This window comes from Castor canadensis, chromosome 6 (assembly GCF_047511655.1).
Source record: "Castor canadensis chromosome 6, mCasCan1.hap1v2, whole genome shotgun sequence".
Lineage (NCBI taxonomy): Eukaryota > Metazoa > Chordata > Mammalia > Rodentia > Castoridae > Castor > Castor canadensis.
The window spans coordinates 165,894,293-165,921,050 of record NC_133391.1 but is presented as its reverse complement, the minus strand read 5'-3'; the positions used below and the strand labels follow the sequence as shown (position 1 = coordinate 165,921,050).

Sequence of the window (26,758 nt, the reverse complement as noted above, 5' to 3'; positions counted from 1 at the left end):
CTTTATTCCAGAAATACAGACATAAAAGTTCTCCCCTGTGAACCATGCAAATAAAGTTCGTAGGAACAAAATTGCATAAGAGCAGAGATCATGAACCACAGGTCTCTGTTTTATGTCCTGGCCAGTTAATTCCCATTGATTGAATAGTTATGGTAGGTAAGACCCTATAAACTCTTCATGATGGAAGCCCCATAAGTTGAGTCCAAGGACATTCTAGAAAAGAAAGAATTTCATCTTAAACAAAAGTTCAGAGCTTGTATCAATTCTTAATTTGCTGAGCTGTAGCAACTCAAGAGAAGCTTACTCCATTGCTTCCATCTGTTTAATGTTTGAAAGCTCCCTTAGTGGTTACTTTAATTCATTTATTCACTAACTGAAGAATTTCAAAATTCAGGAAATGTAGAAATTAGTACAAACAAGTGACATTTAAGGGTTGCTACAAAATTCTTTTTCATAAGCAGTTACAATAAAAGCCTTCACTATATGGTAACACTGGGAAATAAGGTGATAATAAATGGGAAAATTTTTAAATTTCTAAAGGTTTCTGAAGGTGAGCATTATAATGGTCTTCACCTCTGAAGACAGGGAAGGGAAGGAATGTAAAGCAGCAGAGAGACAGTTTTGACATCAGGGAGAAATATGTTGAATTGAGACCTGCGTGTTGTGTAACTCGACAATCTCAGTACTTTAATCTGAACAATGGACATAAAAATGGCTAAAAGAGTGGTTGTGAGACTATCCCCTCAACGCAGCTGAGAGTGACTAGATTAAGATGGTTGCTCAAAATATGTCTCTTCTTTTCCATCCCGTCCCTTGATTCACTTCTAGCAGAATTTCCAGAAGCACAGAATGCTTATTTGGAAAATCAGATGCTTGAAAAAGTCAAGTTATAAGTTGGCACAAGGAAAGTTCCACTCCTGGGTATTCATCCAAAGGAAAGGAAATGAATATGCTGAACAGATATCAGCTCCCATGTTTACTGACCTAGCATTTGCAATAGTCACAATACATAATCATCCTAGCTGTCCATCAATGATGATTTGATAAGGAACATGTGAAATATAAACCCAATGGGGTATTATTCAGTCACAAAAATGAAGAAAATCCTGTCATTTGCAGCAGCATGGACAAACCTAAAAGACCCAGGAAATATAAGTTCTCACTTACATAAGGAAGCTTTTTTAAAAAGTCAGTCCCATAAGAGAGAGAAAAATAGTGATTATCAAGTCCAAAAATGGTGGGAGAGAGGGAAGAGAGGGAGAAAGGATGGCTAATTATTCAGGAGAGTAGTTGTGTGGGAAGAATATCTTCTAACATTCCATAGAAGCAGAGGCTAACTACAGTTGACAAGAATTAATTGCTTATTTCAAAATAGTTAGCAGGGAGAATTTTGAATATTCCTAACAACAGATAAATGTTTGAGGTAATGAGTATATTGATTACCCTGATCTGATCATTGTGTGTATTGAAATATCACACAAATCCAAATTGTATGTGTCAATTTAAAGTAACTATTACATATAATTAAAGATGACATAAAACCAATAATTCTTTAGATTTCCACAAACTATCATAAAAGTATATAATAAGGTGGATTAGAAAGGGGCGCTTTCTCATCCTGACTTTAAAACCCTGGAGAACATGTCAATGGAGGACAAGAGCATGGGAATCTATTGAAAATCAGTACCAAGTACTTTCATGTCTTCCTGCACAATAACCTTCACCTCTGTCCACTGCCTCCAATTATATAACCACTGCCATATTTAGGCTTCAATTCCTAATTTGACTGGTCTTCCTGCTGACCCTCTTCCCTACTGCCATCTCCTTTGCTGCTTATAGTCACTCATGGGCTCTTCTTTACTTAGTTTAAGAGGCCCAAAATTCCCATATGGTTTATACACAGTTACAATCTACATTTCCAACTTCATCTCTACTTGAGAACCATCAGGTTCAGCTAGCACTGTGCCTGTATGTTGCTTTTGAAAACATTCTTAATAAAATAGTAACATATGCAGCAAAGAGAAAATTACTCAATTCTTCATTTAAATAAGAGTAAATGAACATTACTGAAATGGTTGTGGTCAACTTAATAACATTGTTAACAACACTAAACAAATTTGTCAATTAAAATAACTTCCTATATTCCCCCAAAATTAAAAATAACACTAAGAAGTCCATCTCCCCAAAATTTGAAAATGATAAAAATAAACAACTCCAAAATTTAGAAATCAGTCAAAAGAAGTAAATGGCAGTGGTTTAGGATGCTTGTAATTTCTCTTCTGTACCTTACGTAGGTAATTAAAATAGAAAGACTGAATAAAAACTCAGAAAGAGAATTATTTTTTCTCCATACCAGTGAGCATGTGATAACAATGTCTTCTAGCATTTATGTCCAGATGGGTTTCCCTGAGTTCAAGTCCTTCTACCTCAAAATTGCCTACCTTTTTGCTCCTCCAGAATTCTGAACAATGATGATCCCTGAGATTTATATTCTTAGACTGGTAGAAATGTCAAAATCTACTCACAGATATAGTGAGTAAATAGTCACATATGACTCTATGTAAACTTGAACAGTAAAGCTATTACAGAAAACATGGAAGTTTCTCTAACAACTAAAAAAAGAATTTTTGTTCCACTACTAGGTGTACATTCATGTTAAAGAAACAAGGGCACTCCCATGTGTATTGCAGCTCTATTCACAATAGAGGATAGGATCAAACTAAATGTTTATCAGCTGATGATAGGTGCACCTGTATGTACGCACAAATGAACTACTATTCAGTCACAAAAAAGATGGGATTCTGTCATTTGCAACAACATAGATGGACCTGGAGGCCATTATATAAAGCAAAATAAGTCAGATACAGAAGGGTGAACACTGCACAATCTTACTCATATGCAAAATCTACAATGATTTTACCTCATAGATGTGGAGAGTAGAATTGTGGTTACCATAAAATGAGGAAAAGAGGTAGCGGTTGGTCAACATATATAAATTTATAAGTAGATAGGAGGAATAAGTTTTAGTATTCTATTGCACAGGGGGCATGACTATAATTAACAATAATGTGTATTTCTAAATATCAAGAAGGGATTTTTTTTAAAAATTCACTACAAAGAAGTGATAAAGTAACCAGGTACTGGTGACTCACGCCTATAATCCTAGCTACTCGGTAGGCAAAGTTCAGGAGATTCGTGGTTCAAGGCTGGCCCGAGCAAGCAGTTCTTGAGAACCTATCTTAAACACAAAAAAGGACTGGTGGAGTGGCTCAAGTAGAAGAGTGCATGCCTAGCAAGTATAAGGCTCTACCACCAAAAAAATAGAATAATAGATTATGCTAATGATTATGACAGTTTTCCCAATTTGATCATTATGAAATGCATACTTGTATGGAAAAAAACACTTTGTATTCTATCCATAAACATGCACAATTGTCATGGATCAATTTAAAATAAGCTACTGCCTTGAAGCAGACAGAAAAGTATGAAATCAGTTATTTAAAATCTACTTCCTAGGCAGGTTATTGTGGCACACAATTGTAAGCCCAGCTCCTCAGGAGGCAGAGGCAACAGAATCATGAGTTCAAGATGAATCTAGTTGAGGCAAAGTTAGTGAGACCCTATTTCCAAAACAAAGAAAAATGGAAGGAGAGTGGGGAAGGAGGGAGAAAGGAAGGGAGGGAGGAAGGAAGGAAGGAAGGGAGGAAAGAAGGGAGGAAGGAAGGCTAAGGACATGAGTCATGTGGTAGACCTAGCAAGTCTGAGGTCCTTGGTTCTACACCTCCATTACTGCAAAAATAGGAAAAAAGAAAGGAAAGGCAAGACGGAGGGAGGGAGAGGGAGAGAGAAGGAGGGAGGGAGAAAATCCTATTTCCTTACATTTGTATGCTCTGAGGTTTCCACTGATTTTACAAGCAAATTTAAAGGTCTAGCAGGTGCACAACCGGCATTCTTGAGGCCAGATCATGTGTGATAATGAGGTCCCTTACTCCCCCGGTATTCCCAGGACATTGGAAAGGAAACTTAGGAAAGCAAAGAAGATTCCCCTGTCCTTTTCACCTACCTTCCTTTCACAGGAGGACTCAACAGACCAGTAAAGGCAGGAGTCTGCCTGAGTGTGGAGTGTCACCTTTGTTTCAGCCCACATTTCTCTGGTGCTATACAGTTTCAACTTCTATCTGTGGGGTCTTCCTAGCTTCCAGTAGCAACCTCCCCCTACTTGATTCAGCAAAATTTTATCTTTCTATTTTATATTTAAGGTCACCCAAGGAGTTATTACAGCCAGAGATGCTGCATTGCCACAGGACTCAAAGGAGCATTTTGGACCTTAAAAAATTACATTTCTATGTCCTTACAACACAGAAGTAAGGCCATTTTTAATGATGTGATTAGATAATAGGAAATGACCTGAAAGTATCAGAGATCATCTCAAACCCACGTACAGGGCCAAGACTGATCCTCTGTTATTATAAAAGAATACGTTATGCTATTACTCTGACCATATTTTTGCAATAATTATTTGCTGTCAATGTGGAACAGATTCTGAAAATGCAACAGTAGTAAAGAAGTAATTTTCTCAAGACACTCAATTTTCCCAAGAAGAAAAAAGGATCCTGGCCCTGGATCCATATTGGCTTTGTAAGGCCCGTTGAAGTCTTTTCAAATCAGTTTAAAGTGCTTCCTGCCTCCTCTTAAGCCTCTGCTGCCACAAGAAAAGCTCAGTGCTGGAGTTGCTGTTATCATTGTTATTTCGTTTTGTTTTATTTATTACAATAAACATCTAGAATGCCAAATTATTTTTTCTAAGGAAATTGTAATCATTTCAACCACATATAGTAAAACCAAGGACAGCATATCATGAAAACTGGCACCAGGACCCAAGGCTAGTGTGAAAGCAGAGCCTAGGACATTTGATAGATGCTGGCTTAAAGATCCTTAGGAATCCCACTTGCTCAATAGCACACACGGCTCTTTAACAATCCCAGTCCTCCCTGAAGTAATTATATGGCAATGCTAAATCTCTCAACTACCTTTGTTGAAATTTAACTCAGGACTCAAAAGTAAACTAGTACTAGTACTGGGGCTTGAACTCAGGGCCTACACTTTGAGCCACTCCAGCTTTTTTTTTTTTTTTAATGTTAAGTATTTTCGAGATAGGATCTTGTGAAATATTTGCCTGGGCTGGCTTTGAACCGCAATCCTCCTGATCTCTGCCTCCTGAGTAGCTAGGATTACAGATGTGAGCCACCAGAGCCTGGAAACAAGTACATATTTTAAAAGCTGTTTTACTTCAACAGCTAGTCTTTGGTAGGAACTACAACATTGGTTCCTGACATGCTGAGGTCATGATTAAAGGCTCTTTAATGCAGCTACCACTTTATGACGCTATGATTCGTGGGCTGTACATTAAAAAAATAAAAACAGAAGATTCAGACAAAAGGACGGGAGAGAGGAAAAGGAAGAAAGGCAAGGAAAAAGAGATAGACACATGGTCTATCAGAAGGGCTCAGAAGAACAAGCCCAATACAATATACAGAAAAGGAAAAGACAGTGATGGGGTACAGATTCAAAGATTTTGCCAATGGTCTTACCCTAATATGTCTTCAGGTAAGAGGAGAAGGAGCCATAAAGAAAGCTAAACTCCTTACTGCTATCAAATTCAAGAGAAAGTCAATAGTGACTTTAAGAGTTCATGCAGTTCACAATGACAGCCTCATTAAAAATCTTCTACCTTTCTTTATTTAAGCCTCACATGTTCCCTGGAGGAAATGTGCTCACTCAGAAAAAGGAAGTTTATAAATTCTTGGCCATTTTCCAATGAGCATTAAGTTATCTCATAAACTAGAAGTAAAGAAGACAGACACAGTTATGTTTCCAGAGCACCAAGTCAGTAGCCTTCAGAGGGAGCATGTCCAAACGCTGAGGTCACAACTTCTACATTCTCAACATCATAACACACAGAGCTCTCTCTTAGCCATAAGAATTGATAATGTTGGTTATTGTCTGAATAAAAGGTTTTCATCTTATTTTCTAAAATTATCATAAAGAACTAAAAACCTAGATGTGTATAAGAAAACTAAAAGTCAACAAGTGAGTAAAATTCACAACAGAACACGCTTGTCAGAAAAATTAAGCAATTTATGACCAGAAAAATGATACAAAAAAATGAGACTGATATTCTCAGTTATATTGTCAGTGTGTAGAAAAGAAATCAATCATATATGTAATTTATGAGACATATATGAAACATGAATTGACAACTGGTTAATACTTCCATTTAGATAATAAAGAAGAGACTTAGCAATTTATAAGGAAAACATGAGGAATAAAAGAGGAGAAACTCAATCTCGTAATAAATTTTATCATACTATTTTCGCCAAAGAACAGTCAGCCACATTTCACCCACCTGCTTCTCTGTGAGAATGACTCTCCCTAGTAACTGGTCTTCCAGACCTTTCATGGTGACAGTGAAGTCAATAATGGAGGTCCGAGCACTTATTTCTGGGGTGTAGGCTGGATTGGGAAGTTTGGTGGTAATGTAGAGTCTGAAGCCATTCATGACATCTACTTCCTTGTCACCAACTTTCACCTTTTTTTATATGAAAGAAAGTTTAAAGTAATAATGGTGTCTTTCTTATATGGTAGCAAACACTGCTTTAACCAATTTGTGACTGGAGATAATTTGTATACTTAAAAAAGTGATTATTAGATATTTGTAGCACTTCAATCCACAACGAAGGAAGGAAGGGAATGAGGGAGGGAGAGAGGGAAGGAATAAAAAAGGGAGGGAATGAGGAAGGAAGTGAGGGAGGGAATGAAGGAAGGAAGAAGTAAAGGAGTTAAGAAGTCCAATATATACCATGTAATAAATACTGAATTTGGTATCAAAATTGTGATCATACCAGAGAAGGGAGATGGAGCCTCACCCATGATTTGTTTCAGAGGCTGAGACTAATGGTGCACATATGGACCAAAAGGGCATGAAAAAACTCATTACTCACATAATGAGATTTTGGAGGGAGATTAGAGCAGGTACCCAAGCCAAGTCCCAAAAATGGCTTGAGAGAACAGGGAGGGACAGCTGGCATAGGATTTATGGTGCTTAGGAGTGGGTTGGGATGAGGGTTCCCACACATGGGTATGGACAGCTTGTATGATTTGAATCTCCAACCAGTGACAAGGAAGGAGCACCACTTTTCTTATCAGCTTGCACAGGTGTACAGCTGAAGGAGAGAGGGCATGGAGGATCTTAAAATCTACCAAGAGTTAAAGAGTAAAATGAAGTCAGCTTCATTATAAAAGTAAAATAGATATGCCTAAACGGATCACTTTTGAATACTCTAATCCCAACTCAGCAAGTGCAGGAGAGAAAAATTCCTCTCACAACTGACTCCGATTCAAGTTGCTGCCTATTGAGAAAATTCCATCACATTTATCTGGCCCCATGTAACTATCTGCATGTTGACATCAGCAGGTTTAAAATACCTTAAAGGTAGACCCAGTTTTAATGAAGTTTCTTTCCAAAACATTATCCAGAGCTGGATCCAGTTCCTCCCCAATGTCTTCAATAAGCAAGGGCCTTCCAAGAGAAAGGCTGTCTTCCAGGTGGTTTCGGAAGTACTTGTGATTTAGAGATGTGACCTAGAAACAGGATCATGAGGTTAGCCTTGACAGACAAGCTCTCTATGCAATGCACAGGAATGGCTAATATCAGGAGGCCCAAAGCTTTCAGTCACAGGAAACACATACAGTCTTAGCAATCCTTGGCTTTGGAAGCCATATTGAATGAAATGTATGGAAAGCTTAAACTGTTTCCATCCTTTTCCTTTTGAGATCATCATTCCCTACTATAAGGAAGCTCTGTGTGGCACCTCTGCTTTTCCTCACCACCACCTTTCTGACAAATGATAATGGAATAATCAGGAAGTACTGTACATGTAGTGTGATAGTGATGCCCTTCTGTGCTCATCAAAGAAAACCTTAGACCCTAAAAGATAGAGTCCAAAAAATGGCCTTCATAAAATGGCCAAATGCAAATAATGAGATTTTCGGAGAAGACTTTGTAATAATATTTAAGTTTGTATCTGTTTCTATCCCATCTAGTATTATCTCCCCAATACACAGACAAAAAAAGTCTGTAAGACTTTCAATTATTTCTTAATTTTTGGATTCTTAGCCATCTGAGGAAATAAAACTTGACCAGTAACATAAATATACCCAAACACAAATCACCTGGAGTTCATTTTGGTTTTCTTTATTTTTAATCCAGATCTTGCCTTGAGTCTGTGGATCGATTAGCAAAGGATAACGAGATGCCTTTGTGACTATAATTCCATTCTGAATGGACAGGTCATCATTTGGCAGACCGTGGAGGTTCCATTCACTGATAGTGGGAGCATCAATCAACATCTCATTGAGATTTAGATCATTTCTAAATGGAATTTTCCGGGTTTTCATTTCCTTCTTCCAATCATTTAACAGCAGATCTCGAAACTCTTGATTAAATGGACCAGAATAAGATAGAAAAGCCGTAGCCAACAATACGTCCCCTAAAATAGAAAGTAAAAGTCACTGACATACTTTGTGATCATCCTTGTAATTGTTCAGTGCATTAAAATTGAAAAAAAATTTAAAAGACAATCATTCTTTTAAACTAAATTCCCCAATGCAAATTGTAGGCACATGTTGGCATGCCTTGACAAATAGCAAGAGGTTGGATCACTGTTAAACTGGACCTAAATGGACTACGATTTGGCTGCTAGTGATCAAACATTGGGTTATTTTGACTTTTAATGCAAGTGATGGATAACACCTCAGACAACAGCGCCTTTCATTCAATATGATCAATATTCCTATGCACTCATAGGAGAATTTGAAAGTGACCTGATAATAACAAGTATAAAGATCATTACCCACTTAATAAGGAGAGCATAGGGTGCAGACCATTATCCATCTCTGAAATAGCTGGATGCACACACACACAGACAGAGGAATTTGAAATAATCAAGTGTGTAATTAAGCTTGAGCTTGCTAGCTCCCTGTCACAGTCAACACATAACCCATTAATAACAGAATTTACAGACCTACGAGTTGCTTTGCTTGTGCAGCAAACTCTTTACTTTGCTCTGTCCATCGCTCTTTTTCACCAGCCAAGCCACTGATGAGTGTGGAAGCTGTCTGCATCTTATGTCTGCACCGCTCTGCATCTTCAAGCAAGGTCTTAAAAAAAAAGCCAGAACCAAAAGAAAACCTTTATTGATATAAATATGGCCTCTGGCCCAAAAAAGGTAACTTTAAAGCATATATGTTCTGCCTTTCTGGGTCACAGAGCCCCTTATTTCAGGAAGCAGAAGATTCTATCTCCTGCTGTCTGTGTCAGCCCTGTCTGATCTCATGCCCTGTCCAAGAAACTTGGGGGAACTCCTCTAAGTGGTACCTTGAGCCCAGGGGCCAGACCCTCCCCAGATGTTAACAACTGAGAGATAATAGAAATTTGCATTGTTCATGATTTTCCTTACAGAAAAATGGAAACAGAACCTAGGCTTACATAGTGCTTTTCAAAAGTGAGATATTTAATCAAGTTTGTCCTCATCTACTTTCTATGTTTGCCTCCTTTGGTCAATACAAAAATTAACAGTCCATCTGTGAAAGACATTTCTATATTTGTATCACCCATATAAATTTGTGCGTTTCCCCCAAAAGGAAAGATGTATAACTCCACATCACTTACTGGAAAAAGAATTTTTCATTTAAAAGACACTTTTAATTTATTTCCTGTCCCTAAATTCTCTATCCTGACTTCCATCCAGCCAAGTAAGAACATGCCCAGGTCCCCCCTCCTGGCTGTTGTTCTCTGGAAGCCCAGGTTCCTATGGGGTATCTCAATATTAGAAAGGGAGAGGTATAAATGTCTGAGAGCACAAAAGCACAAGCAGATTGCTCCCCAGAGCCCTCTTAAGGATGGGGGTGCAGAATTCCCTGGTTTCCAGCCCCTTCCACAGTGAGGTGACTTGCTCTCCAGAAAGCTAGGAGAAACTGGTCCCTAAGCAAAGGCACTGTGTCCTGTGTAGAGAGTAACCGGAACACCTTCTCCTCTAAGGACCACTCAGGCCTGGACCACAACAAACTGGAGACTCTCATGGAATCCTAAGGAGGGGAAGATAACAAAAACAGCTGAAGGGCATATTGGTGGTAGCTGATGCATGGCCAGATATTTTTCATTAAGAAATTTGACATTTGTTGAAACAAGTTTTGAAGTTACATTTTTTCCTTTTTAAATTTATTTTCGGTTTTGGGGGAGTACATTGTGACATTTACAAACCTGCTTAGTTAGATTCACCACCTCTGTCTTTCTCCTTTATCCCCCTTTCATACAACAGTTTCAACTAGCTCATAGTTCCATTTTCATACTTGAATATATAGTACTTTCACCAGATTCAACCTCTTTTACCCTTCCCCTTACATCCTCTCCCCTTCCACTGGTACCAATCCATGGACAGGACTTGTTTTACCTTCATGTCCTTTACTTAAAAAAAAAAGACACTTTTATTTGTTTATGATGGTATACAGGGAGTTTCACTGTGACATTTCCATATATAGAGATATATACATATATAGGTATATATATGTGTGTATTATACCCTGAATTGGTTCATCCCTTCCATTATTCTCCTTTCTACTTAGTTCCCTTCTATAGCCATATTTTTTCAGTAGCAGTTTTTGTGTGTGCCTATGACTTAACTAACAAATTGCAGATGCTCAATAAAGAAATGTTTATTGAATGAATTAAGGCAAAAAAGCTAAACTTTAGATAAAATAACATGAGAAGGTATAATATTGTGACTTTGTTCAATAGTGCTTCCTAATACAAGTGAGATATAAACTACTAGAAATGACTACTCCTTCCTCATAGTTTTTAAAGTAGACACTTTCAAATTGTAATGTTAATTTTCTCTTTAAATGAGTGAATTCTGTGGGGCATGATTCCATGTAGATGTTACATAATTATTCCTTTAAAACTTCTGAAAAGCCCTATTTTGTTTTCAGGAGACATCTTTAAGAGAAAATATCATACGTTCTACAGGCAGTGAAACTGAGATGTTCAGGCAGGAGTATCAGTCTGGCCAAATGAAGGCTGGAAGGGACAAAAGCAACTTCCACAATAAGAACTTCCACAGTTCTTATTTACTAAATACAGAATTTATCACAGATGAATAGAGATATTGTGGAGTCAGCAGTTTACATGATCTGTGGGGAACCATTTTAAGAAAAAAATCACTAGAGACTTTCTACAACTATAACATAAAAAAGTGAGTATGTATTCTGAGCAGAAGAAAAACATGAAAAAGTTCTGGTGACTTGGAAATTTGTGTTTCTTTCCCCAGTGATCTCGTCAGGAATTTTTTTCTGAATGTTAACATACAACAGTTGTTGATCTTGACCTGGCTTCCTCTTCCATAGAACGTCTATAACTCCCAGTAACCCAAGCTCTTACTGGTACATAGGCAAGTACGTGACACTGAGGTTTACGCGACATTAACTCTGTATTAAATCTGCCTTGGTTACAAGAAGGAAGAATGTCCCAACAGAACTGGAATTCGTATAAATAAAATAAGGAGCGAGTAGATATGAGATGTGTGAATCTAGACTCTACAAGCTGCTACAGCTCCAAAATGCACCAGTTGAGAAGGCTGTGCACAGCCGCTGTCGTTGGCACATAGCCATGTAGTTAGTTACATTCTTCCAGCAGAGAGGACTGAAGCAAACATCAGAAGACCAAGATCCAGTCCAGACTATGTCACTGGCCAGACTTTTAACCAGCAAACTTTCTCTGATCCTGTCTGGACCTCAGCTACTTTCTTTACAGTAAGAGTAAAGTACCTGCCCTGCATATCTTGCAAGATTGTTTCAAAGATTAAACGAGATAAAGTGCAAAGACATGATTTGAAGCACATAAATAAATTCTATCCAAGTGACTGATAGTCTCACATCAGCATGTACAAGGGAATTCAGTGCCACTTTAGTGGCCCACCTGACATATACCCAAAGCCCCTGGTGTCTTATAGAAACAAACTCCAAGGTTCACAGAAATATGTGCAATGTATGTGTTTTGTATAAACTCGGTGAATCCCTGCTACGAACCAAGCCCTTGAAAAGAGTAAAGAGACCAGGAATAAAGGCTTACGGTAAATGTAAAAGTGCGTGATGATCTGTCCCATATCAAAGGATGGTTACCTGCTTTTCAGTCATGGCCTGTTCATACTCTGCCTGCACCACATCGAGCTCTGCTTGCTTGTCGTCCAGCTCAGCCTGGGCCTTCTGCAGGTCCTGCATGGCCAGGACGTAGCGATTCTCCTGCACCACCAAGTTGGCCTGCATGGGACACAGAGAGAAGGAAAGGCAGGAAACCTCCAAACACCTTGAATTGCAGAATCTGGGAACTCAGCAGGTCACATGCTCACACCTTTCCTTTGCTCCATTCCTAGAATCTTCAAATTGCACTGTTAAGACAAAATCTTCATGGAATTTGGCATAAATGTTTATTAGCAGAAAATTATACTTAAACAGAGGATGGCAAAATTTTTCCACAACTTGCCAGATAGTATATATTTCAGGCTTTGGAAACCAAAAGGTAAAACCAAATCTATTAGGTACTTATTTTAAAACCATTTTAAAGATGTAAAAGCTATTCCTATTTCATGAGCCATACAAATATATGTCCACAGTTTGCTTATCCCTTATAATGTTAAATGTGCATAGCAAATTACAGAACATCTCAATGTTAAGAGTTATATCAAGAGAAAACACTGAATACAGATCGTCCCTGACTTACAATGATTTGACTTATAATTTTTCGACTTGATGACGGTGAAAGACAATATGCTTTCATCCAATAAAAACCATACTTGAATTTTGAATTCTGATCTCTTCTCAGGCTGCAGATAAGCCACACAGTAGTCTCCCACAATTCTGGGCAGCAGCAGTGAACCACATGATCACAGGGGTAAACACCCGGTACCTTAGAGTGTGCTGTGATGTCAAGCTATGATGTTTGGTAGGTATGGAGTAAATTAAACACATTTCAACCTATACTATGCATTTAATACACCAATAAACACACCATTTGTTAAAAATCATAAGGCAACTGACTGAAGACATAGCTCACTTGGTAGAGTACTTGCCTAGCATGTGCAAGGTCCTGGGTTTGATCTCCAGCACCACAAGAAAAAAAAATCCTAAAAACATTGTAAATGGAGAACTGCCTGTATTTAAAACCATCTTCCTAGCAAGGGTCATTGGTATTTTAGTAATGAAGAACAGAGCACCATTATTCACTGAGTGCAAACATACAGCTTTTACGTGCAGTGGTGATAGTATTACTTTCTGCTTCTAGGAAATCAGAATTAATACTTTGAGCTATGACCAATTAAAACTCTCTGTTCGACATGAAGACCAGTGGAACAGAATAGAGGATCCAGATATGAAGCCACACAACTATGAGCAACTTATCTTTGACAAAAGAGCTAAAAATATACGATGGAGAAATAGCAGCCTCTTCAACAAAAACTGCTGGGAAAACTGGTTAGCAGTCTGCAAAAAAACTGAAACTAGATCCATGTATATCACCCTATACCAAGATTAACTCAAAATGGATCAAGGAGCTTAATATCAGACCCCAAACTCTTAAGTTGATACAAGAAAGAGTAGGAAATACTCTGGAGTTAGTAGGTATAGGTAAGAACTTTCTCAATGAAACCCCAGCAGCACAGCAACTAAGAGATAGCATAGATAAATGGGACCTCATAAAACTAAAAAGCTTCTGTTCATCAAAAGAAATGGTCTCTAAACTGAAGAGAACACCCACAGAGTGGGAGAAAATATTTGCCAATTATACATCAAAGGACTGATAACCAGAATATACAGGGAACTTAAAAAACTAAATTCTCCCAAAACTAATGAACCAATAAAGAAATGGGCATATGAACTAAACAGAACTTTCTCAAAAGAAGAAATTCAAATGGCCAGAAAACACATGAAAAAATGCTCACCATCTCTAGCAATAAAGGAAATGCAAATTAAAACCACACTAAGATTCCACCTCACTCCTGTTAGAACAGCCATCATCAGCAACACCAACAACAACAGGTGTTGGCGAGGATGCGGGGAAAAAGGAACCCTCTTACACTGTTGGTGGGAATGTAGACTAGTACAACCACTCTGGAAAAAAATTTGGAGGCTACTTAAAAAGCTGGACATCGATCTACCATTTGATCCAGCAATACCACTCTTGGGGATATACCCAAAAGACTGTTACTCCAGAGGCACCTGCACATCCATGTTTATTGCGGCACTATTCACAATAGCCAAGTTATGGAAACAGCCAAGATGCCCCAGCACTGACGAATGGATTAAGAAAATGTGGTATCTATACACAATGGAATTTTATGCAGCCATGAAGAAGAACAAAATGTTATCATTCGCAGGTAAATGGATGGAATTGGAGAACATCATTCTGAGTGAGGTTAGCCTGGCTCAAAAGACCAAAAATCGTATGTTCTCCCTCATATGTGGACATTAGATCAAGGGCAAACACAACAAAGGGATTGGACTATGAGCACATGATAAAAGCTTTAGCACACAAGGGAGGGGTGAGGTTAGGTAAGACACCTAAAAAACTAGCTAGCATTTGTTGCCCTTAATGCAGAGAAACTAAAGCAGATACCTTAAAGCAACTGAGGCCAATAGGAAAAGGGGAACAGGTACTAGAGAAAAGGTTAGATCAAAAAGAATTAACCTAGAAGGTAACACCCACGCACAGGAAATCAATGTGAGTCAATGCCCTGTATAGCTATCCTTATCTCAACCAGCAAAACCCCTTGTTCCTTCCTATTATTGCTTATACTCTCTCTACAACAAAATTAGAGATAAGGGCAAAATAGTTTCTGCTGGGTATTGACGGGGGGGGGGGGGAGCGGTAGGGGGTGGAGTGGGTGGTAAGGGAGGGGGTGGGAGCAGGGGGGAGAAATGAACCAAGCCTTGTATGCACATATGAATAATAATAAATAAATAAATAAATAAAAAGTTTCCTATAAAAAAAAAATAAAATAAAATAAAACTCTGTTCTAAGGAAGTTACTAAATAGAATCAAAAGATACAATCAAAAATAAGATCAACAAAAGACGGGGTATAGAAAATAGTACATGTTCATCAGAATTTAGATTCTTTTAATAATTTTTTAAATTTTAAGTAAAAATTTTTAAGTCTAAAAAACATTAACAATCGACATTAATGGGAAGATTCATTGCTAGAAACCATACTCTTCCTGATGTTTGAGAAGAAAAAAATGTTTTCAAAAACATCTTTTGAGCTAAATTATTTTCCTATTTCAAAACCTCAGACTTCCAAGTTCTGGCAGAATTTGTTTTTAAGGGAAATATGAGAGTTCCACAAGGAGTCAGAACCAGTGGCTGGTGAAACAATAACTTTAATGTTATAGTTTAAGAACTGATCCGTGGAACATTTCTTTGTTCTGCTCTAAGCTGTAACTGTTGCTGAGGTCATACATAGAAAGACAGCAAGGCCACTACTGTGGTTTGGATATAAGCCCCAAAAAAGCTCATATGTCCAAGACTTGGTCCCCAGCTGGTGGCATCAAGATAGATCTTGATGGAATTAGCTTAATCAATGTATTATTCCATTGGTGAGTTTGTTTATAGCCAAAGGAGGTCAGGACTCATTTGAAGTAGTAGGTTTCAGAGGGAGGTATCATTGAAAGCTATATCTTGCCCTTAGACTCTCTCTCTCTCTCTCTCTCTCTCTCTCTCTCTCTATCTCTCTCTCTCTCTCTCTCTCCCTCTCTCTCCTATCTCCCCCTCTGGGCTGCCATGTGGTGAGCAGCTTCCACTGTCACATGCTCCTGCTGCCATCATGTTCTGCTCCACCACAGGTCCCTAGCGATGGAGACAGTTGACCATGGACTGAGACCTCTGGACTATGAGCCAAAACAAATCCTTCCTTCTTCAAGTTGCTTTTCTCAGGTATTTACAGCCACTGTGTCAAACAACTTACTGAATTAACACACTGGTGTCATGCTATCACAACCCCAAGATTTCTGGTATTTTCTAGTGTTTAACTCAGAGAAAATATGCATTTTATTTTAAATGAAGCTTTCAAAAAATTGTTAACCAAAATCTCCCAAACTCAATTGCCCAGTTTAAGAGCTCTAGAACTCTGTGCAGTTTGTTTAAACAGTATGACTCAGTTTCCCCATAAAAATAATGAAAAATTACCCAACTACCTCCTTGGATTTTTTTGTAACAATAAATGACATAACATGTAAAAACCCAAGTGTAGTAGCGAGCATGATGTTGATAAATAATAAATATTGTTATTATTATCCATGTTCAATATTTAAGGATCTACTTTTTTAAACATCATGTTTATATGAACCAATATTTATTGATTTTCACAGAATTTTCATGAAGAAATCTCACTACACTGAACTTGAGTAGACTCTAAATTATTATAATTAATATGTGTTCAAATGTGTTCATAGTAAAAGTCACTTGGCTCTTATACAGAAATTGCAAGATGAAAGAGATCAACCCTTCAGTGTTTCTGTACTAACTAGAGTTGTCAGGATTCCACCCAATGTCCTTGATCTCTCCTCTGTTAGGAGGCAGGAGTTTGCAAGTTAAGCCTCTCCAGGAATAAGTGAAGGTAGAGGCCTGGGTCTGTATGTCTTAATATGCTCATCAGAAGCAGTGAAGGTTAACCTGGACAGCCCTAATCATCTATCTCTCCTTAGGAAAATGATTGTATGCAATCTACATAACTGCATGTTTTTTTCTGACTGATGTAAGATAGACATGACAAGTTGAATGGTTCAAGATTCTGAATGCTCAGATTATAAGAAGGCATTTGCAGGACAGACTTCTCAGAAGTACAGGGTCTAGGAGAAAGTAAACAGTTCCCCACTTCTAATGGTGTTCCCCTCAGTCCCTGCTATGTGATCTAGATTATTCTGAGACTGCGTGAAGGCTGAAATATGGAAAGTATTGAACATACAGCAAGAGATTTCATGCATAAACCCATCCAGAATGTCCATGTGAAATTTCAGCTCATTCTTCTTAAAATGCTACAATTTGAAAAAAAAAAAGCTACATATCATAAATTCAACTGCAATTCCCTTGAAGTCGCTGGGTTTGCTTACCCACTGGGAAAATATACAAAGGATGTCCTGTACTTTTCATTTGACATGGTGGTAATAATTCAGTCAATATCAGAATATTCACTTGTGAACTATGCTGATATCTTCAATGATCCCAATATGTATAATGTCAGACAGCATGACATCAACTATCTGCTCCAGCATTCTCTCAATTGAGTGAGTATATGATCCTTTAAGTTGCTCTAAGACCCGTAGGGCCCCAACCATGAAATGGCCCTGATGTGATAACAGTAAGAAAATGTAATGGGCCTTATAATTCTATACCTATCTTTCTGCTGCTCTTGATTCTTTTTATCATAATTATTAAGTTTTATGGATAGTTTATAAGCGTAAGTAAACTTTACTTGACAGTTGGGAAATACTGAACTTATCCAAAAACAAAATAACCAATCAAGTCATAGGTACATTTTTTGAGACATCAGTATTTCATTTCCAAAGAATTTACTTGCCTCTCTATTTGCTAAAGACTGAATGTCTTTTAATGGTGGGGAAGTAGATAGAAATGAGGCTTTAAAAATTCAAATCATTAAACGTAGGGATAGTCTCAACATCCCTACTACTTAGTCCTTCCTAAAGGACAAAGGAGGAAGAGGGAAGGTTATGCTTACCTTAAACCAAGATCCTTTTAAGTGTTTTCTGATTTCCAGTGTCTGTGTCCTGACCCTGCCTCACTCATAGGATTCCTTAGCTTGAGATTTTGAACACTATTGGACATTGCATGCTATAATTTTCTGGGTTTTTTTCAAGCTGACATTGTGGAGGAAAAATATCCAGAAACCCACAATAGACTCAGTGTTCTGACACAGTCAGTCCACGCATAAAGGCTCCTGTGGTTCTGACTGGAGCAGGATTACAGTGAAGAGTAAGATATCCTGTGCTCTTTCTCGTACTCACTCTCTCTACGGATCTGAGGACAGTAAGTCCGAGGCAGAAGGCTCGTAAGCTACGGCGCAAAGATAAGACCAGTTGACCTGGAGACCCCTCCCAGGTAGGGCTCAGACAGTTCTTCCCAAGAGGCTTACCTTCAGAGGCAGCACCTCTTTGTTTATAGAAAAGAAAGAAGCCATGGCTTTGGTCCAGGAACAAAGTCCGGCTACATTCCCACACACGCGCTTAGCAGTTTCAATGTTGTAGTCCACCATTTCAAAGTAAGGATTCAACAACTCTATCACTTCTTCATTGATTGTGTCTTTGGGGAATTGCTGTGGAAGAAAGCAGTAAACTTAAGTCAAAGAAGAGGAAGGTATGTTATACTACCTTTTGTCTTCTGTAGATGAGATAAACCAGCCCTAAATAAATATATGGGAAGCCAGGGAAAGAGTAAATTATTTAGGTGGTGAACATTAATATCTTTATTAGAATTTCCAAAGCAATAAAAATTTTTGTCATTAATCCTAAATGTGTGAGTTACAAGCCCATAATATCAACAATGAAAAACAAACACACACAGAGATAGCTTCAGCCTAAGGAAATATAGATTTAACATTTGTCAGCAACTAAATGCTTAACACATTCAGACATAAATTCTATTGAATTCACATGAAATTTGAAGATAATACCTTGGACATTAGACCTTGAGGATGATGAATTAATTTTTAATCATAGACCTATCAAGAATCTGAGAGAATTATTATCTTCTGGAAGGAAAAAACTTTAAAATAGCAACAGAAATGGATTAACAGTATCCTCTTGCATCACAAAGAGAAGACTGGACAAACAATGAAATGGGATCTTTTAAAATGTGGCATTTTCCCAGCACTGACGAATGGATTAAGAAAATGTGGTATCTATACACAATGGAATTTTATGCAGCCATGAAGAAGAACGAATTGTTATCATTCGCTGGTAAATGGATGGAATTGGAGAACATCATTCTGAGTGAGGTTAGCATGGCCCAAAAGACCAAAAATCATATGTTCTCCCTCATATGTGGACATTAGATCAAGGGCAAACACAACAAGGGGATTGGACTACGAGCACATAATAAAAGCTTTAGCACACAAGGGAGGAGTGAGGATAGGTAAGACACCTAAAAAACTAGCTAGCATTTGTTGCCCTTAACGCAGAGAAACTAAAGCAGATACCTTAAAGCAACTGAGGCCAATAGGAAAAGGGGAACAGGTACTAGAGAAAAGGTTAGATCAAAAAGAATTAACCTAGAAGGTAACACCCACGCACAGGAAATCAATGTGAGTCAATGCCCTGTATAGCTATCCTTATCTCAACCAGCAAAAACCCTTGTTCCTTCCTATTATTGCTTATACTCTCTCTACAACAAAATTAGAAATAAGGGCAAAATAGTTTCTGCTGGGTATTGAGGAGGGGGGAGAGGGAGGGGGCGGAGTGGGTGGTAAGGAGGGGGTGGGGGCAGGGGGGAGAAATGAACCAAGCCTTGTATGCACATATGAATAATAGAAGAAAAATGAAAATAAAATAAAATGTGGCATTTTCTCATGTAAACAGGGATGGTTAAGTGTTTTCAAAGTAGAAACAAATTTAGTGAAATAAACCTTCACAGAAGAGACCTAACGTAGAGTAGAATAGTCTCGCACTCAGACCTTACATATTACAAGTTCTTTTTATGAGACTTGGCAAAAGGTGGAGACACGGTGAACAGAGAAGAATACCTAGGACAGTGGAAGGGTGGTAGTGACAAAAAGACAAGTAACAAGAGAACTTCCAAGAATAGGGAATTTGCCACCAAGCAATGAGGAGGAATCTGGAGTCACTTGCAGGATTCTATACAAAGTTTAATTGCATTGCCACATAGCGTCCTAACTACTCACTAGTTTCATAAGTCCTTATTGGTATAGCAGCTAGATGGTGCTCACAAGATGCTATAGTCACAGCAGTCCCATGAGCAAGGTGGAATTCAAAACTGAAGAAAAAGGTTAGATCAAAAAGAATTAACCTAGAAGGCAACACACACACACAGGCAATTAATGTGAGTCAACTCCCTGTATAGCTATCCTTATCTCAACCAGCAAAAACCAGCAGTATAAGCTTCCTATTATTGCTTATACTCTCTCTTTAACAAAATTAGAGATAAGGGCAAAATAGTTTCTGCTGGGTATTGAGGGAGTGGGAGAGGGAGGGGGCGGAGTGGGTGGTAAGGGAGGGGGTGGGGGCAGGGGGGAGAAACGACCCAAGCCTTGTATGCACATATGAATAATAAAACAATTAAAAAAAAAGAAAAACTGAAGGAAAGATAGAACTTAAGTTACAACTGGGGATGTGGTCTTGGATATTCCCAGTTGGTTATTTCCAGATCTATATGTGAAAAATAAAACAAAACTTCTAGAAGAATACAGGAGAATTTATTCCTCCTCAGTGGTGAGGCAAGATCCAAACAGAACACATAAACCACTATCAAGGGAAATACTTATAAACTGGACTACATTAAAGTAAAGAACTTCTGATCATCAAAAGACAGCACTAATAGACTTCTGATGATGAAAAGACACCCAGGAAGTAGCAGAAGACATTTGTGACATTCCACAAAGTGATAACAAAATTTTAATGGCACAAGTCCTAAACATGCACTTAACAGAATTCCCAAAAGGTTCCTAAACCTATGAAAAGATTTTCAGCATCATTAGTCATCAGGGAAGTGGACGCTACCACAAACCCACCAGAAGAGCTAAGAGGAGATAGTGAAGATACAGACAGAGTAACTGATCACTGCTGGTAGTAGGTAAATTGACAAGATTTTTGAAAAGGCTTTAGCACTATCTACAAAAACAGATTAAATGTGTTTAAACTAAGATCCAGAAATTCTATTCCTACATATGCAGTTGACAGAAGTGTGCACATATAGCCCCCAATGACCTATAGATCAATAATGATACGAGCTTTATTTGTAATAGGCAAATATTAGCTAATGACGTAAAAATCCATCAAAAGTTGAATGGACAAATTAAAGCATGTTATTATAGTGCTTCACACTGGTGCTGATTCCCACAGGATCATGAGAAATGACTGGTGAAATTTCAGGAACTTTGCAAACTGGTTGTTAAACACAGCCATATTAAAATTAAATTACACAATCCCAGCACTAGAGAAGCTGAGGCGGGAGGATAACAAGTTCAAGCCAGCCTGATCTGTGTAGTGAGATCCTGTCTCAATCAACTGATCAATTTACATTTAAGTTAATTTTTACAATAATAGCCATTTATAGTAAAAGTTTACCACTTTCTCATTATTTTGCTAGGGTTTCCATCCTCTAAGTTTGTGAGGTCATTTCCCCTGTGTAGATATATAGTGGAAACACCAATGCATTCTGCTCCATGCTTTTCCCAACCTTACACTCAGCAGCTTCACTTTGAATGCTGGAAACTATGAGTCTGTGGCAAGCATTACAAATCAAAGCTTTTCTTTTGTACCTTTTTTTTTCTTTATTCCCCTCAAAGAACCAGTTGGTAAAGATTTACCACACACACCACTGCACATTTATATACCGGAAAGCTATAAATGAAAAAGAATGAACTATGGTCCTTTTCAACAGTAAGGATGAATCTCATAGATGCGTGAAATGTAAGAAGTCAAAAGAGTTCATATGATAAATTTTATATATGTAACTTTCAAAACAAGAAAAACTGATTATTGGGATCAAAGTGAGAACAATTGTTTGATTTTGTTTTTGTTTTGTTTTGTTTAAGGTTCATTAACAATACAAGGGGGCTTCATATGAAAATTCCATATATGCATACAGTGTATTTTGAGCAAGTCCACCCACTCTTTATATTCCTTTCACCCCTCCCTCCCCCTCCATTTTTAAAAACTGAATTTGACAGGTTTTTAGGCTGTCTCCACACATATGTAAGTAACGTACTCAATCCTCTCCAGCCCACAGTACAATATTTCCCCTCCTATTGAAACTCCACCCCCACACACAGAATCCTTTTTGCCCTCAAGTCCCATGATTGTTGTTACTTTCATAAGAATAATAGTTATTTGACCGGGTTTGGGCACAAAACAGATCTCTGGAGTCTGGAAGTATTTATTAATAGATAAATTTTCACCAAGTCGCACATTTAAATTGTGTGCATTTTGCTTCATGTAGTTTCTGTATCATAATAAAATTTTTAAGATGTGAACTAACACTCAAAAAATTACTTCTGAGACTACAAAAATGTAAGTATATGAATATACAGTGAGTCCTCTGTATTCAGTTTCCACATCCACAGATTCAATCAATGGCAGTTCAAAACTATTTAGAAAAAATTGCATAAACGCTACACACATTCAGACTTTTTACTTGTCATTGTTTCTTTAAAATGCAGTATAGCAACTATTAACTTAGCATTTACATTGCATCAGGATTAGAAATAAGTTAGAGGTGATGGAAGGCACACATAGAAACGTGCATAGGATGTATGCATGTACTACATCATTTAATGTAAGAGACTTTTGTATCCACAGGGGTCCTGGAACCTGTCCCCTGCAAATCCTAAGGGATGACTGCATTTATATTCTTATGCAGATATTATGTACACATATGTAGGCTCCTTAGAAGGCTTTTTTAAACATATCACTGGTGATGCTTTAATACACCTAATTTCTGTCAGGAGAATACTTATGGTATCTGGTATTCAAAAGAGAAAATTCTACTCTGAAAAAAAAAAGCTGTCATATACGTGTTCGAAATATGTATGCAGAGTGAATTCTTCTTAGAAACATATTTTACCAAAGGACTCAGCTACTGCAGGCAACTGAGTCCCTTCTTAGCCAACACTATTGAGCTACCAACCTGTAAGTTCTGCAAAAAGTTCCCCGCAGTCATGAATTTTAAAGATTCCTGCCAAGAAGGAATGGTGCAGCTTCTGTCCGGGTCAGTTTTCACCGCGTTGACCTTCCTTTGGAACAGGAGCAGCACACAGTCCATGATCCTCATGATGAGGTGTGGGGGTCTGCCCAAAGTGCGGACGGTGGCAATGTCCGATGGCCTGATGGTCTGAGAGGTGGAAGAGAGGTCATCCAACCTCAAATGAGAAGGTGTAGACAAACAAACCTTTCATGTCTAAATGCTGCTGTTTCACTTTTAAGTTAGGTGCAAAGTTAGAAGGTATAGATGCATATTTAATCCCACAGAAATGCACATTCCCCCAAAGTTCACATTCTTACAATTCAAACTGACAGTGAGAGGAGAGAAATGTTACTAAGCCGATGAAGAGCTGCGACTTCTCTAAACTTGTAGAGACTGCTTTGTGTCAGAAAAAAAAGAAAAGTGAATTTTGAAAAAAAAATACTCAGCACTTCAGCAGGTATCAGGGTTTGAAACCAGGAAAAAAATACTGTGTGGTATTTTTTTAAACTCATTAGCTATGTAGGTCAAGAATCTCCCTCTTTCTTAAGCAACTGAGACTTGTCACAGTGGACTGACACCAGAGGAGAGCCGCAGGGCTGATAGATTGAATAATTAGAAGTTTCTTAGCTGAGAACTGACCTTTAAATGAAGGAACTCAGGAAATACAATTTCACAAGGCTCTCAGAAAAGTTCCATTCCATTTCTAGTTCAGATATCCTGATGCAGTAAATTATTTATTGATCAGAATAATTGCTCTATCTCTTAAACTCTTTATGAAATAAGTATTAGAAAAATATAAAGTAGAGCAATCCAATATGGTCCTATTCCTAAGACAAATAGTGTATATCATTTCTTCGATGTCTTAGAAAGCTTCCATCTAGTCTTCATTTGCATCCTTCCTGTCAAAGGAAGGTAACCAAGGAGCTTCTCATCAAAGCTAGTGATGTTTCTCTAAGACTAAGAAGAAGCACACATACCCAACTTAGTAACTTTGGAATCTAATATATACCATGAAAAGGTTTTCTTTCAGTAAACTAGCATTTATGAACACAATGAAAGAGGAGAAAGTTAAGGAGAATTTGTGGTAAAGAAAACTAAAAGTGGCAGGCTTTTATTTGAGATGTATGCCCCCAAAGGAAATGAGAGAAATAGAAGAGCAGCCAGTTGGGAAAGTAGGGTCAAATTATACAAAATGAAAGGGCTGGGCATGCTTATTTCGCTTTTGCTTTCAAAAGGAGAATTTTCAGACAAGGTTGGGCTCATACATTAGCTACTAAGGTAAAAGAAGTTGGTGGGAGCATTAAATATAAAGTCCACCCTGCTTTGGCTAAGTATTGAATTCCTCTTTTCCCTGCAGGCAAAGAAATATAACTATTATGTAGTCCATATATCATGGTAATATAACAGCCATTTATCATCTGGAGCTATTTTTTGGTTTTGCTTTCAGCCTAAAACCAGATTAAGCATTAAGATGTAAAGGAACACATTCTTTGCTGTTACCTTATTTTTCATACAGATTAATGTTAGAGAACTTTCTTACTATAAATTGGCAACACCACATCTCAAGATTTAAAATGCTCACAAAGATGAAATTAGATTGAGGCAGGACCAGTGAACGAAATTTTTTAAGTATCTCTCCAGCATACTCTGCTATGGTTTGGATACAGAATGTCCTCCAAAGGCCCATGTGTTAAAGGCTTAGGAGGGTAGGTATAGTGGGAGGGCATTAAGTCCTGTGGGCATCCCCTCAAAGGAGATATTGGGACTCTGAGCCACTCTGTCTTCTTTTTTGTTTCTGGCCATGAGGTAAGTGGTTTTGTTCCTGTTGTGATGTGTTGCTTTGCAATAGACCCAGATCAACAAAGTGAACTGATCATGAACTGGGACTGCCAAGACAGTAAGCCAAAACTGTTCTTTATAAATTGATTATCTCAGTACTTCATTACAGTAACAGAAAGTTGAGTAACACACACCCCATCACCTTTTCCCTGCTCACACATATTTCTGCACCAATGAGTGTGTGATGCCGAGTATTTCAGTGGTAGAGGAGGATACATTAGAAAGATGCTGAAAAAACATTTTATAATATCAAAAGAGATGCAAAGTCTTTTAAACCACAGGGAAGTGTTGAAATGCCTAATGGTCTAGCTCTGATTCCATTGGGTACTATGAATTCAACAAGGGTTTTAACGTTTCTTTGCACTATCCTTATCTTCTCTGTGTTATCAGAGACTCTTAGTGTAGCCAGAGATGGAAAGGTGAATGTTAATCCACAAACTTGAGAAACTGAAGACACTGGAGGATGTCAGAATTAAAAAGGACAGCTTAGCTAGGGCACAAAGGAATGGAGAAACAATTAGGAAACACAGGTTCCATGCAAGGGTAGTGTGGAAAGTTGGAGAGAGAAAGGAAGGCAACAGTTTCATTGTCTCAAAAGAACATAAATGCATATGTTTGTTGCTGTTCTTTGTGATACCGGGGGTCGAACTCAGGGTCTTGTCCATGCCAGGCAAGCCTCTACCAAGTTACATCCCCAACCCAGAAATGCATATGTTTTGTGTTGACTCAAAAAGCCTAACAACTTCACTTGAATCAAAAAGACTTAGAGATGTTTCAGGCAGCATACCAAGAAAGTGGTTAAGAAAACAAAATAACATCATCAAATAATGATGTGTACTCAACTAATATTAATATTAAGTAATATTAATATTACTATTAGTACTAATAGTACTAATATTAATTAATATTAGTAATATTAAGTAACTTGAGCTAGTACTGGGCAGATAGCAGAATTCTGTTTCTTTGGCCAGTTTTAAACCAAGGAACAACACAAGGGAATAGATGAGCAATCTTAAATTGAGTCTTTACACTGGACCACTCTATGAGAACTAAGCCACTAAACACTTCTCATGTACAACCTTCTTTGTAATTTCACCATTTCTTTTACTGCCACATAGTTTCATTTATTAATTGTAATGAGTCTGCTCTGACTCTGTCCTTAAAGGACTATGCTAGGTCAGTAGTTCTTTATTTATATAATTCACACAGGCTGGAGGAGTGGCTAAAGCAGTAGAGCATCTGCCTAGCAAGCATAAAACCCTGAGTTCAAACCCCAGTACAGAAAAGGGGGACTAAAGTAGAAAGGAGAAAAATAGACAGGATGGACTAATTTGGGTTATAATACATACATACATAGAAATGTCACAATGAAACTCCCTGTATAGCTATCTTACACAAACAAAAATGTCTCTTTTTTTTCAAAAACAGAGAACAGGAAGGTAAAACAGGTCCTATCTAGGGGATTGGTACCAGTGGGAGAGGAGAAGATAGAAGGAAAGGGTGAAGGAGGATGAATATGGTGGAAATATTGCATACACAGGTATGAAAATGGAAAATGAGACCTGTTGAAACTGGAGGGGGAATAAAAGAGAATGATGAAGAGGGTGAATTCAACTATGATATAATGTAAGAACTTTGGTAAATGTCACAATATGCCCCCGTTCAATAATTTTAAATGATTAAAATTAATTAATTAAAGTTTTTAAAAAGGAAGAAAATTCACGGATAGACTCAGAGAATGTTATACCTTCTAGAACACCTACTTCAAAGTCTTCAAAGAATGAGCAAAGAAATATTATTTTAGAAAGTTGGTGTGATGTTCCCAGTGTCACATACCTTATTGAGAGAGTTGAAATGAGAACGGCCACCATTCTATGACACTG

General features: G+C 37.8%; 1 protein-coding gene across 2 annotated transcripts in view; it reads right to left on the bottom strand.

The window, feature by feature from the left end:
- The window catches only part of Dnah5 (dynein axonemal heavy chain 5), a 312,016-nt gene that overhangs the window by 44,292 nt on the left and 240,966 nt on the right, over nt 1–26,758 (bottom strand). For both annotated transcript variants that reach the window (XM_074077723.1, XM_074077724.1), the window contains 7 exons: nt 22,980–23,183; nt 18,253–18,432; nt 12,235–12,372; nt 9,084–9,219; nt 8,233–8,549; nt 7,486–7,641; nt 6,407–6,589 (listed from right to left, as the gene is read on the bottom strand). In XM_074077723.1, coding sequence (XP_073933824.1) covers nt 6,407–6,589; nt 7,486–7,641; nt 8,233–8,549; nt 9,084–9,219; nt 12,235–12,372; nt 18,253–18,432; nt 22,980–23,183 — 1,314 coding nt within the window. The remainder of the gene's footprint in view (nt 1–6,406; nt 6,590–7,485; nt 7,642–8,232; nt 8,550–9,083; nt 9,220–12,234; nt 12,373–18,252; nt 18,433–22,979; nt 23,184–26,758) is intronic.